Below are 15439 nucleotides of genomic sequence, written 5' to 3' on the forward strand. Positions count from 1 at the left end.
ACTATTGCACATTCTCAAAACACAGAAACATGCATTAAGTGTATATAGAAGCCAATGTTTATCAAGGGGTTTATTCTTCAAAAAGACCAAACATCCAAAGCACTCTTTGTAAAATGTCTCTCTCTGTAATATACTGCACTGGAAAAACCTGGCTAGAGATTCAACCTCCGATTTTAACATGCATACTGCAAACATGAAGATACCACTGAGGATAAAAACCTTGCACATGTGAGATGGATGCAAGATCTGTATGTAGTATGTATTGTGTATATTGGCTAAAGAGAAAAATTCAAACAACAAAAATAGAAAATGTACCACTCTTAGATAATTGTACTAGATGATTCACTAGACATGTATAAGATGATTCAGTTTCAATGCCTGCCTCGACTAACAAAAAAAAGAAATGATGGCTACTCCAACAGAACAAAGATTTATAGAGATCACTCTCTTGCATTCCGTCTAATTATTACCTCCTCTGTTAGAATCGTGATTAAGCCTTTGTAATAACATATACAACTCACAGAATCAAAAAGATGTAGAATTTACTAGACTATTTTTTCAGAAGCCAGGAAACTAAATTTAGAAAATTCCTTACTTCAGCTAAGACCCAAAATTAGTTTGCTACATACAACGAGCTATATTATGTTGTATACTATTGTATAAACATGACAACTAAAATACAATATATGAATTGCTTAATGAATGGTACGGATAAGATGCACCCGTGTGCACACAATTAGAGACAAAAATGTTTGCCGATTAGCAAGCAGAAAAAGGTTGATGTAAAAAATATTCCTAGTACTTTTAGACCGTGCTAAATGCCAACAGTAGAAAGGATGTTAACTCATCCACTGCTTATTAACTAGCAGAGGCACTTAGGTGTTGCATAAGTTGCATTGTATTTGTCTCCTTTGGTACATGAGCAGAATCTCACTCAGAACTAAGATACATTTTTTTTATTGTATTTCATGTTTTGCTTTCTGTCTTTATTTACTAAAGAGACGATGTTCCAGATGGAAGACATTAGAAATAATTATTTGCAGACAACTAAAATCAATAATAACATGTGCACATAACTGACTAATTTATTATTTCATATTTAGGTAATTGATCATGTTATCATAGACCTTGTACAGTTAAATGATGATGTGATTTGACGCAGTCTTAAATTGTGATGTGACACCACTGAGCGAGTGTGAATGATAGCTCTAAAAAATAGCTTCTCTTTGTCCTTATGACGACCCGGTCCAATTTTGACATATGTGGTCGAAAGGTCGACACATTTAAGCCAACGAGATATTGATTGATCAATTTCATTAAAGATATGTAAAAACTGTTGGGTTCAATGATAATCAGTCCTACTTTTAGATTTTAATTTTACATAATATACTCAGTTGCATCAATTTTCACTGTGCCGTCTGAACTCTTCACATTATACATTTTTGCCATCATCGTACTGTAAATAGTCTAAGATTAAATAATCAATGGCCTAAATATAAAATTGTATTTTAGTCATTTACCTACACAGGTCATTAATCACATACATTTCTGTTGTTCTAACAAAGTTGTTCTGAACCTGTACAAATAATTATTTAAAAGGCTTTCCATGTGAAACACTGTCCCATTTTTATTTATACCCATTTCCCACATGGAACATTGGGTTGTCCTATTTCATTAATGTTTTGTCTTGATTTGATCTTTTCCACAAATGAAATTTCAAAGTAAGCAATCATTCATATGATATGGAAGACTGATAAAAAAAAAAATGGCTCCAGTGACAGAACATATTCTTAAATATATATAAAACATAGTACCCCTTGGTGCAACTGGATAGCAAAAGTCGTTAGAATGAAGAGAAATGAGACAACCAGGCGATGAGCTAAGGTTAAGTAAAGTAAGATAAATCTATTGTTCACAAGTTTGTGGAAATAGATAATTCTCTACCAAAATTCTTTGTGATTCTTCCTTTGAAACTTTGCAAAGATATGAAATGAGTTAAAAAGGCCAATACATTATTTGTCTATGGTAACAGTTCAAAATCAGAGAAAATCATCAGTTAGAAGAAAGTTCAAAATATATCTCCAAGAAGAGGAAGATGTGGAGAAAGGGGAAGAGGGTGTGGGACTGGATGCTGGCTATTTAGGAGCCATAAGGAAATGGGCAGCAAGTGAGAGATGCAATTTATGTCTGAGAAGTTACCACATGAGAGAGCATGTACAAATCTGCAAATGACACACGTATGTGCACAGTAAATCTTCACATTATGTAATGCAATTAACAAAAGTGGCCAAACATACTGGAGATTCATAGCTCATAAAAAGCAGTAGGCTCAGGAATACTGTTGATCTAACTAACCTTTAGGTTATTTAGTACAAACGTTACCCCCAGCCCTCCCAGTAACTACAGTTCGAAAATTGGAGATGAAGGTCGGAATCATGATCTATATCATAGTATAAGGAAACGCATCTGCAGCATGGCTTTGATGTAGGTGGATATTGCCAGTGGTGTTTATTAACATGTGCACGTGCAAGACTGTCCAAAGCTAAACGCATGGCTCAATCTCTGTTCACAAATAGTTTTCAGGACGCTATGTCTTAAATCCATTCAATTTAGTGTTATTCACCATGTTACTCCTGATTCAATCATTAACAAATAGGGAAAAACACATACCCATTACTGACGACTGCGGAGTGGCCGAACCTGTTCACATCTCGATGAAGATTGGGTTTTGGTAATACCTTCCATTCATCACAAGCTGTTCAGAAAAACAATAATGCAGATTTACTATAAAGCAAGTTTTTATATGAATTGCAGTTACAAACCACACATGTAGATCACACAGGCTCGCATGAAAAAATCTAAACACCAGTGTAATATTGTCGGAGGAATATAAACATAGCTATGTTTATGAAAATAAGCTAAGTTGGTGTTTGGGTTTAGAGGATCCTATTACCCTGGGGAACATTAAGCTTAGTCTTAAAAAAATGAATACTTGAATGGTATACCTTCGACGCTTGAATAATTTGTTGAGTTAGTAGGAGTTTTGCCCTTTGATGTGAGGACAAATGTGGCAGGCTTTTCCTATAGGATATTTTCCTGCATAATTGTCCAAGCAAATTAAAAGAGAACATTTTGCAATCAAACAATATGTTAAATGTATCTAACTCTAAATTATTGCATATTCTCAAAACGCAGCAACATGCATTAAGTGTGTACAGAAGCCTACGTTTATCAAGAGGTTTATTCACCAAAAAGACCCAACATCCCATGCACTCTTTGTAAACTTGCACTCTTTGTTAACTTTCTCTCTCTGTAATATACTGCATTGGAAATCCACATTGCAGTCTAGTCATAGCTGCCTGGAGTAATCTGGTACTGACTGCATCAGTATTCAGAGCAATATCAGCAATTTTGCCATAGCAAGCTAGCCATGGCAACGTGCTTTGTATTGTCTAAACTATTTACTGAAAAGGAGAGTACTTTTAAAAACTGTGTTGAATTTGTGTGCTTGCAACCTAACATTGGGATTCAAAGTGATGTCTTTCTGATTAACTGTTTTATGGTCTTTCTACTAATTTCAATTCATATTTTAGTTAATTCCTCTCCTAATGCTCATTTCCTTTAGTTTTTCATATAACAGAACCTTACAGGAAACAAAATACAAAAATGAATATGAACATTGTATTTGAAGATATGCATCAATACCCTGACCTTTCTATTTATCTAAGTATTCAGTTGGCAACATTGGTTCTCTTGTTAAGGGTACCTTAAAGATGTTATCATCAAGATCACTTTTGCAGACTATAACTATGCCCCATTATGCAGCTAGCGACTCATTTAAAAGAAAAAAGCATGTAAGTCACCTTTGAAATTCTTATATACAAAGGCAACTATGATTTTGACACATCACACATACTCTGTAAGTAGATTAAAAAATAGGTGGTGCTCTTCCTCTACGGGCTTAGTTGTATAAAACCCAATCTTTAATCAGTACACAATTATTTTAAAGGAGGCATTTAGTATGTCGTATCAATTATGAACACTAAATGTATAGAAGGTCATGCCCCTATCAATGTATGTCCTAAAAACAGAGTCCTTATAGTTTCATCAACATTGTTACTTCTTAATATAAATCCTTTAGGTGAGGAGCTTCATCCAACATTTCAACATCACAATCATAAGGGATTCACCACCAATTGAAATTTCATATAAAGTTTTTTTATTGCATATCCAAAATTTCTTTAAAAACTAGAATGTCAGCTTGCCAACGCTTTTTATCCCACACAAAGACATCCTCAAGGCTTAATATTTTTCATGTAGTGAGGAACAAAGTGCACGGTTTCTTCCAAAATTATGCATACATTAACGATTAAGAATGTATCCACTATGTTTCCACAGGAAATAAATCTTGGTCATAAATAAGCAGCTTTTACCACTTTTGTTCAGTTGCTCCCATAACACAAACACCTCACCGTGTTCTAATCCATGTTACTCCTCCATAGAGGGGCTTAAGTGTCCGACCTCTTGTTCCCACCAACAATTGGCAAAAACATTGGAATTCACTAGAATAATCTAACAATAATAATCTAATAAAAAGATACAATTCTAATGTTTGGGTTCATAAAATGGGAATGTTCAGGACGGAAATATTACGAATCCACTCTAATACTGGTACAGCAGGCATTTGTACACATACAGGGCTGAAGCATGTAAAGTTTGTTAGTACTTTTGATAAAAATGCAGACAAAATATTCAGCCTCATTACTGAACAAACCTTTTACACACACAAAAGCATTCACAAACATAGAACCCCAAAACAGGATCTATGTTATGATACATTAGACTGGGCCCTGGGTTCAAAAGCTTCAGTCCCAGTTCTGGGTGAACCTTGAACTTGTAATCATTACTGGTTCACAAGTGTTATTTCCATTTATTTCTATTTTGTTGTGTGAACAGACCTGAGCTTGCCTTTATTTTAAACCCTCATTTTTAGTTCTCGCCTGACCCAACTCTTGCGCTGGTCTGGCGAGCCTTTAAGTAAGGGCTTCAAAAAATGCTACCGCCGGCCACAGCTTGCAGTGCATGTGCGCGGGTGCGCGCTTGAGCTGAGGCGTCATATGGCGTGATTACTGCTGCGCACGCACCACTCGCGCACATGCACTGCAAGCTGTGGCCGGCGGTAGCATTTTAACTTCCTTGTTGTATGGGTTAGTAGCTGCCAAAATTGGTCAAAATCGCATTGCACTTCTTTGGAGGTTGGCAATCCGGCTCAATTGATCAAAGTGCAAACTTCTGCCTTTCTAATGGTTCATGCTCGCTCTCTCTTGGCCTTCATCCTGGTCCACTTTGTTTAAATGAAGCATGTTTTTTTTAAACTAATATGATCGATTTTTGAGAAATAAAAAGGTTGTAACTTATATACAGAATTTAGTACCTTATTTGGGATTTCACGGACGGTGTACAACGTCACACAGCATTACCTGCACATCTAATACGGCGGACAGCATATCAGTCACGCTTTGACGTAATATCCTATGTGCCAAATCTAAACCGCACCTTAAATATTTAATCTGACGATAATTTGGCTCCTGAGAGGTTTCAAAAACACTGTTTCCCGTGATGCACAAGACTAGCACACTGAAGGGTGTGTGTGTGTTGGGGGGGTCTCATTGGAAATACCTCAACCTTGGTCTGTTGCACTTTGACTTACGGTATACAGCAGATGCGTGAAGACAGTTCTGGAAGAGAGGTTCTGTGGTGCACAATCCAAAGCGACGCACGTCTGAATGTGTGTGAAAGTCGAATGAGTGAGATACGTTTCAGTGCAGTGCCTGCAAATGTGCATCAGAACCTACCCAATATCCCAAACAAACCCGGCTTCATACCGATTCGTTCATTGGCCTTTCGGCTGTCACAGTCAGCCATGTTGCAAACATTTGACATAGGGGCTGAATGTTTTGTTCGCAGTTTGCACATGCCCACTGGCAACTAGAATGAGGCCACCAACTCATTTTACTTAGAAGGTAGAACTGAAAATAAAAACAAGCATTGGCAAATACAATAGGTCTGGCCTTCTCAGTGTGAAATTATATTTATTTTTGGCAAGCACATGCAAAAGCAATTTAAAACAAGCATAGGCATAGCCAATAGGTTGTGCTTTTGGGGCCTTATAAGTATTTAGTTATGCAGCACAATATCCTTGGTGCAACAACATCAACTGTTGCATGGCTAAACACTTATAAGGTCCCAAAGGCGAGACCTATTGGCTATGCCAATGCTTGTTTTATCCTGCCTCCTCCTTTAACATGATGAACTATAGCTCTACTAACCATTAAAGGCCCGCTGCAGCTTAATAAGGGAGCGGGCCTTTAATGGCTGGTAGAGCTCGCTACTGAGTGCTCTAAGGCTATTAGAACATTTTGCCCCTAGAGGGCAGAATGTTCTAATTTGTAAAAAAAATGGGCTCACAAAGCCGAAGGGATTGAAATTCACTCAGGCTGTAAACAAACATTGGAATGATGGAGCTCCGGGCTTCAACCAGCCATTAAAATCCAGGAGCACCCCATTGTTTTCAATGGAGCTCCCAGCATTCCAATGTTCTAAAATGTAAATAGACAATCTAGTGCCATTCCTTCTTTTGTCAATGTCACATGACCAGCACAATGCTCTGCTAATAAGAAAGTATAGAAAGTAACCCAACCACGCTTTTGAGTGTGCATTCTGGCAAAGTCCGACCTAATCGAACAAAGAAATGTAAAAAAGAAAGAAACACAGAGAAAACCGGCTCGGCATGCAACAATCTGAACTGGACTCTGAAATCACAAGCAAGCCAATGACTGTTCTGGAAAGGCTTCAGTCTTCCAGGTGTTAGCATTAGTGCAGCTGCAATGCCCTACTGTTCTCTGTGGGACTGTGCGCCTTTTCGCTGACCCCAATACTGTGCTCGGCATAATGCCGCTTTTTCTCTCCCTGAATTACATCACCTGACCAGCATAAGCAGTAGGTCTGGAATCACCGCCCGAAGGGAGGGGAGCACACAGGGGCTGCCTACAGTTCATTCATTAGAGACTCTTACACATAAGAGTCGAATACACTACACGCCAATGCAGGGTGTTTTCTTTTTTGTTCATTTCCAAGGCCCAAATGAAAGAATCGATAAATAATTATCTTTAAAGGAGATGCATGATCGGAATTATTTATCTGTTGAGGTGTTTTGCTATTGTGTCAACCAAGCCCAAGATCTGCGTATCAAAGTTTTGTAGAGATTGATCTAGGAGTGGGTTGATTACAACATTAACAGTATGGTGGGTGAATTGTATAGTTTCATGTAACATTTACATAGCAAAAGACAAATGCAGTTTGATACTTTGCATCATGGGATGGTGATTAAGTGTGTCTTAACAAAGCAAACAGGAACACCCCCACCAGTTTAAGAAGGGCAGCAGCAAAAATACAACAAACATTTGCAAAAACAATACTTGGAGCAATTCTAAATGTAAAAGAACACGAATCTGAAGGAACACAAACATGACGATAAAGTCACAAGTTAGTGGACATTTCCCTCCATTGGACTCAAAATGTGTTTATGTTTAAAATTTATGGTAAAACTGTTATGTGTAACCTGGCTAACACCTATCCGTGACCTATTACCTCCAGCAAAATGGTTCTGTAATGGTTTCATCATCGATTAGAATTGGCTTTTCTCCACAGGACGCTAAATTAGGATGAGACACTCCGCACTACCCTGACATATGGCTTTTCTTGATTTTGTAATGAGAATCTCCATGTATGCCCAGTCGGGTGCCACCTACCATCACGCCTTGGCCCTTACTGGTGAAAGGCTGGTTCCCTCCTTAGCGTTGGCCATCCCATGTCACTGGGGAGGAGTAAGAGAAGGGAAAAATCGCCCCTTTTCTCTAGAATCCACAATCCGACATCCCTTCTCTAACAGACCCCCAAAAGTAGGCACTAATTGGTCAGTCCTACACCTACACATTTTGGGAGTGGGTTTGGGGATCTTTCGGTATTTTCACAACATCTACTTTGAGGTGTCGGAACAGAAATCATAACATTTATATGACACAGTGGCATAGCTAGTGCGCCACAAGCTCTAATGCAAGCATGGAAAATCAGACCCTATGTATGGACGAGACAGCCATAAGTAGGCGCAGTGTTACTCTGGAGAAATTTTGACAAGGCTCAAATAATGAATTCAACTTCTTTCATTCTTTGCCACCTCACACGTTGTCTTCTACCAGCAGCAGAAAGTTAGAAATGTATGCTGCTCAGTTTAAACCAAAAAAGCATTATCGCTAGTATATGCAAGCCAGTCCACCGCCTTAAGGCAGACTTTCTTGAATAGCGCACGCTAATGGATGTGAAATTCTCTTTGTCATTGTGCCTTACTTAACGTCAGACTAGCGTTTGAGTATGAATTATTCGCCCAGATGAGGGTTATTCAATTCATTTGATGATAAATTTCCAAAGTGGCAAATGTCATTTTCTAAGCTCTCAAGCATACAAAATCATAAATGACAGACATCCAAAATCCAGATGTGAAATTTCAAGTTTAAAGAGCCCTGAAGCATTACAGGATGACTACTTGACAGTGATGACAGTGACTCATTGAAAGGCACCTAAAAATGTATCAAAATGCATGCTTTGCTATAAAAACTGAGCCTAATTGGTATGGCTATTTTAAAAGAGTACTCTGAAAAGAAGACGGTGACATGCAAAGGGAGGATTTGTCAAAAGCCCAGCCAGTGAAGACAGGCGCAGGTTGCGCATGTAATACTTTCTGAAGGATGAGAAAGTTAATGGACAATACCATTGAAGAGGCTGGCACGCAGGGAGACCATAGCCAGCTAGACACACTTTGAGGCTCTTTCTAAAGTAGCTTCTCACAAGGTCTACCCTAACTTGTTAAAGGGAACCTAAAAACCAGTAAGGGAGCACTTAGTACATGGCCACCCTTTGGTGGTAGTCAATTTTAATCCTGTTCACTTTCTGTGAAGTTACTTGGTAATGACTTGATGGTTAGACGTGACTGTTTCCTGGATTATAAAGTTATGGGAGTCAATTGAAATGTCGAAGTCAACAAAACAACCTGTCCTGGCAGAGACCTTGTGGTGGGGAACTCCCATAAGATCGTTCAGAGTTGGAGGATAAAACTGTCTATTCCAGAGCAACAATTTGTATGTAGACAGCTTCTGTCTTGAATGGTAGTGGGATTTCTCAATAAAGGTCTGAAGACATAACAATTTAGGATTTTGATTTAGAATTATCTTTATTTTACCTACGGCACACTGTGTTTTTTGTTGTTATTTTTTTGTTTTATTTTTTACTCCCCTTTTACTGGAGGTACATTACAAACGTTCTGTGGTTAGAAACTCTCCAAGTCTGTGCATAGTTACCTTTTTATACATTTTGGAAGAGTTTTTAGCAGAAAATATAAGGAGGCTGTCTTGAAGTACCAAATAGAAAAAACTAAAGTATTAAGATAGTCATGAAAGGCCTGACAGAAAAGTGCATTTTACTACATGACGAAAATGGTAACATTTGTCTGATTTTGAAACTCTGTGACTGGGCATACCAGAGTGAAACAAGTGTCATGTAAAGGACAGTGCCTTCTACAGCACTGAGTCTGTATTGATGAAAATGAAAATTACAGTACAGGAAGTCCAATAAAAGGACATGCTTCTTTTGCAAATATTCCAAATTGATCAATAAATTGTGAGAAGTACCTAGATATTCCAAAAATAAATAGTGATCCAGTGTCTTCCCTATCAAAAAAGGGCTCTATTCTCACTCCATCTCTTCATCTAAATAATGGCCAGCGGTGCGATGAATATCCCGTTACAAAATATTTGACAGAAGTCGTCATATAAAGAACAATTGGTCCAGCTGAAGGCGGAACCGGCGAAACACGTCGGCCATCTTTCTCTGCGTGGAGAGCGGAGTGCAGGAAAGAGTTTCGAAGAGAAAGGCATCCTCGAATGACTCGGTGTGGAGTGTACCCTTATGAAAAGTAGCTGCCCTATTTATAAGTCTGTGGTAAGTAGTTGTGTCATCAGGAGAGGAAGGTTTTGGTGAATATAGATCCGGGTCAGTATTATCTAGTGGATCTGTGTCATATGCCCCCTAGTCGTCTTGTGGTGGTAACGAATGTTTACCATCGTCCTCAATCCCCTGTGAAGGAATGTAGTGAGCCCTCTGGTGTATCTCTAGGGTGATGGATTGGTGACTGTAGTGGTGATGGAGCATGTATGGCAGGGATTGGAGGAGGGATAGTGGAAGGTGGGCTAGTAGCCTTGTCCTTTTTCCATTTCTTCTTTGGAACAATAGGGAGATCTATTGTCTCTTTAAACGAAAGTTGTCTTTTAGAAGTTTGTGCCTCTGCCTGAGGTGGTCTGGTGATGATTTTTCATATGTCAGAATGAATCATTAAATGTTTTTTGCTAAGACTCCAGCTGCTGATGTAACCTCTCAAGTACTGGGTGTACAGTCTCTCGAGAATGTGGCACAGTGGCTTTTTTGGCTCCGACCCAGTTTTATCCCAAGTTATTTTCAGTGCCAAGGGTTTGGGGTCCGAGGCTGCCCTTTTCAGTATCAAATTAAATAGTTTTCTCGGTTCTGAAAGCTTCGGTGCCGAAAGTCAAGTAGCCTCTGCTTTACACTGATTTGCTGCTGTAAGTCGGGTCAATTCCGATCGATGCCCTTGGCTTTTGGCTGTTTCTTCAGAGCCAAGCCGAGGCTAGAAGGTCTGGAAGAAACCAGTCAGTGACGACCATGGCCCGTAAGCAGTGGTGCCCCAACAGAAGCCTTTTGGGGCTTTGCTGGTACCGACTGTGATTTGGGTGGAGGCAGATGGGACAAAGTACTCCTAGTTTGTTTCCCTGACATGGTGCTATCATACTCTGCATCCCACTTTGAACTGTCGCCTGGAGATAAATTACCCTCATTTGCAGCTGACGGATGTGCCTCTATTTGATTTTTCAGTTCCTCTGAACCAAAAATGTCCGGTGTCTCCTTAATGCTGCGTCAAGACATCTTAAGTACTCTAGCTTTCCGATCATGCAGACTCTTTTTCGATCTAAACGACCTGTAAGCCTCGCAGGTCTCCTCTCGATCTGGAGATAAACACAAATTGCATACCTCGTGTAAATCTGTGCATGGGAACTTTGCATGGCACGAAGGACAAAATCTAAAGGATGTATGTTCCATCACCTCCTGGACGTTTTTCAGCAAGAACATTGCAGAGAAATTGCAGAGAAATTCCACCTTGGAGGGCTCAGGTCCTGAGGTGCATGCTCTTATCAAGTCTTTTGGACGAATTCAAGGTTGATATTATAGTTATGAAAATTGTGATCTATTCACGATCGAAACAATACCAACAGTACTGGAAAGTATCCCGACGACGGTGTTGAACCTGAGTACATTACCGAACCAGACAGCGGAAAAAAACTATTGTACAATGGAGTCGAGGACCATGCGCATTGCAAGCAAGAGAATGGGTCACAACACCTCTTAACTTAATAGACTTCTTCGAAGAAAAACAACTTGCACACTTCGGAGCCCAACACTAGATGGTGGACTTATGCTAAGCATGTGTATCTAAAGCCACACATGCCATCAGACATATATATAGATTGTATATTGATGGATGCCCGCCAGCTGCCTGTGTTTTGCAACGGAGGATTTGTCTGAGTTGGTGCCACTAATCACGGGAGGTTCAGCCACTGTTGGAGCGGGAGATCTGCCTGCTAATTTGTTTGAAGCACTTCGTAAGCAGCCAGGGGTTGGAGGGATACTTACCCAGACACAACAGGAGAGTGAGAACATCGGATACAACAACATGCAGGTACCCACATGATGAATGTCTGAAAACGAAGGCACGAGGAAGAGTGCTTTAATAAAAATGTGAACGAACTTTGTCATTTAGCCCTACATGGAATTTAACCCTTTTGAGGACGTAACAATGTAAAGTTTATCGCACATTTTTGATAAAGGCATCTATGGATATGGTACAAATGGAAGCATGCAATAATGCCCATGAACTGTTGTAAGGCATTATGGACTTTGAAGTTCCGTTAACATAGAGACATTGTGATCAGTGATGTACCTACATGAACATTCCAATTATGAGTACATTAATGATTCAGATTCAGACTATGGGTTTGGAAAAGTGCAAACTGATCTTCCAGAAATTAAGAATCACAAAGTGTTATCATAATTGACAGAATATGAATAAAACATGTACATTGAGTCCTTCCTCACTGTTTGACCATCTCAGTGTATTTAAACTTACCAGCAACTGACCCTCATAATTTGTGAGTGAGTGCGTCAGAGATGCTGTGGATGACGTCATCAGTGATGTCATTTGAGATGTCATCAGTGATGTCACTGACCAGGTCATGAGTGATGTAATATGTGAGGTCATAAGCAGTGCATTGCTGGGGCGTGAGTTATAGTTAACTCAGGTTACTATAACAGCTACATTTCTCTGCTTTAGTATGAGTAAAATCTGACCCTAATTAAGTGATTTTCTAAGGTTTCTTAAATTGTATTTGCTAACTATAACACCTGTAACCTCTGTTTGTTCAGTGAATTTCTAAGGCTTTTAAATGCTAACTCCTAACTATAACGTTCCTGTAACCTTTGTGTTTTTTGTGAATTTCTAAGGTTTTTAACTAGCAGTCACGTTTTCAGAGTGGTGGAGAAAGGGGGCTGGGCCTCTGATCAGCTCTCAAGAATTCCACTGTGTAGGACTTACAGGAGGTACCAGGAGGGCTTCTTCGCCCCCAAGGTCCCTCTGGAGCCAAGGGGACTTTATACCCCAACTACTAGTGCGCCGAGAGGCATGTTTGCAGAGTGGTGGAGAAAGGGGGCGTGGCCTATGACAACTTCTCAGCAATTCTGCTGTGTGGGACTTACTGGAGGTAACAGGAGGGGTAGTTCGCCCCCCAGGACATCCTTGGGGGCCACCTACCCCTCCTATTACCTCCAGTAAGTCCCATACAGCAGGATTGCTGAAATCTGTTAGCAGGCCAAGTCGCCTTTCTCCACCAGTCTGCAAATGCACCTCCTGACGCACAAATAGCAGAAGGATGAATTTCCTTCGGGTATTGAGGATCCATGGGGGCCAACTACTCCTCCTGTTACCTCCAGCAAGTCGCACACAGTGGGTTTGCTGAGATGTTTTTGGTGGCCACGCCCTTTTTTCCTCTACTCTGCAAACGTGCCTCCTGGTGCCCTACTATTTGGGGGATGAAGTCCCCTTGGCTCTTGAAGGTCCTTGGGGCCAACTAGCTCTCCTGTTACCTACAGTAAGCCCCACACAGCTGGATAGATGAGAGGTGGACAGAAGCCACGCCCCCTTTCTCCACCACTCTGCAAATATGCCTCCTGGTGCACTTCTGCTTTGGGGATGAAGTCCAGTTTAGTCATAAGGCCCTCAGGAGGCAAGGGGACCTAATACCTCCACCAGCAGTGCCCCGAGAGGAGCGTTTGCAGAGTGGTGGAGAAAGGGACATTGCCTGCGACCACCTTTCATCAATCCCACTGTGTGGGGCTTACTGCAGGTAACAGGTGGGCTTGTTGGCACCTATGGACCATCAGCAGCGAAGGGCACTTTATCACCAACCAAAAGCATGCCAGGAGGGCATTTGCATAGTGGAGAAAGGGGGCAGGGCCTCCGGCGAGTTGATGGCTTACGATTTTTGGGGGGGATTTTTGGAAGGGGGCTGTGTGGCCCTAGAAACCCCATCCTTCTGGGCTATGCCTGTATTTATTTTTTATTAGGGGAGGGGGGCATGCCCCCCCCACCTTCCCAGGCCAATTTTGTCCCCAGGGATCCCATCCCCCAGGGTCTTACCATTTAGTTTGGGATCGTGGGGAAGCCTGAAGCCCCCGTGGTTCCGGCTGGCTCCTGCCTCCTGAGAGAGCCGGCATTGCTTTTTACACCAAGGGAGCTGCTGACATGCAGCTCCCTGGGTGTAAAGAGCAAAATGCTCCCGCAATCCCATAGCAAACTGCAATGTCCCAGGGCACCCCGGGACATTGCGGGACACCCTGGGGGGTGGCGGTCCCCAGGGCCATTTATGGCTCCAGGAGGGGGGTTGCACCACCCCCTCCCATCTTAAAAATAGCCCCAGGGAGGTGGTGGTCTCTGGGGCAGCAGGGGGGGCATGGCCCCCCACATTTTAGTATAGTAGCCCCAGAGAGGTGGCCATCCGGGGCTGCATGGGAGGGGGCTGGAGCCCCCATGCATTATAATTCAAAATAGCCCCGGGGAGGTGGCGGTCCCCAAGGCTGCGGGCGCCTGTACGAGCCACCACTTTTTTTTTTTTTATTGACACCCGGGACCTGGCCCTGGGTGGGAGCCCGTGCTTTATTTTTTAAAACTTTTCGTCCGGATTGGTGGATCTACTGCAACTCCACATAAACATTTTATGAAAAATGCCTTTTTTGCCCTGGTGGTCCCTGTGGGGCCTCCCTGAACACGCCTAGGGGGTCAGGGGATTTCTACCCAGGCCCCTTTTATTTCTTTCAATCTTTTTTCTTGTGACTCGGTTCAAACAAGTCACAAGATGTCTGCCAACACTTACTGGTTTGAGGAGTTGGCAGCCAATCAGATCCCAGGCAAGAGATCGATAGAGTTCGCGGATCCACTGCGGCCACAGTTGTATATCTGAGAAATCTTTAAATTTCTCAGGAACTACTGAAGGGATTTACACCACTTAACAAAAAGAGTGCTTTCTGGACCAAGAGCATCCTTTTTGCCATATTTGCTGTAATTCCGTTCACACACACAGTTGTGCAGAGTATAATATGCTATTTAGTATCACTGTTGAGGATAAGCCTCAAATGAGTCATGATGACCCCTCTCCTCCCTCAGCAAGGGTAATATTTGGCATAGTTTACTCTGTACAGCTGCAAATAGTGATTATGCCATAGTATTTGGTCTTTGATGAGTTGTGCATGTATTTTAATGAACGCAATTAACCAAAACCGGATCCAGGTGGTTCAATTTGTGTAATAAGTTAGAATCGCACTCAAAAGATACTGTGACTATTACGAGAGTTGCTACATTTGTAAAGTACTTTTTTTTTATGTCATAGAGACGGTGTTTTTATGTATACATATATGTACATATATTAATTTTACCCATGCTGCAATGGTGCCTGTGCAATTATAGTTCGGTCAGAGTTACAATAGAAAATAGTTTCTCTAATAACTGGTGATGTTTAACATCTGCACAAAATCAAAATAATATATATACATAATTTTTTTTTAAAAAGAGTACATCCACGGTGGTTTGCCCATGGCAAATTTTATGCAGATTGATGAAGTGGTGGGCCAAAACAAATGGGGATCCCAAAACTGACATTTCCCAATTTAATTTCCACAGGACACAGGATTCTTTGCTCCTAGATGCGCA

General features: G+C 41.1%; 1 protein-coding gene across 2 annotated transcripts in view; it reads right to left on the reverse strand.

The window, feature by feature from the left end:
* ATRNL1 (attractin like 1) overlaps positions 1-15439 on the reverse strand; it is a 2333760-nt gene that overhangs the window by 1526239 nt on the left and 792082 nt on the right. For both annotated transcript variants that reach the window (XM_085603276.1, XM_085603277.1), the window contains exon 11: positions 2671-2755. In XM_085603276.1, the coding sequence (XP_085459402.1) occupies positions 2671-2755 (85 nt within the window). The remainder of the gene's footprint in view (positions 1-2670; positions 2756-15439) is intronic.

This window comes from Triturus cristatus, chromosome 1_2, assembly GCF_964204655.1.
Source record: "Triturus cristatus chromosome 1_2, aTriCri1.1, whole genome shotgun sequence".
NCBI lineage: Eukaryota > Metazoa > Chordata > Amphibia > Caudata > Salamandridae > Triturus > Triturus cristatus.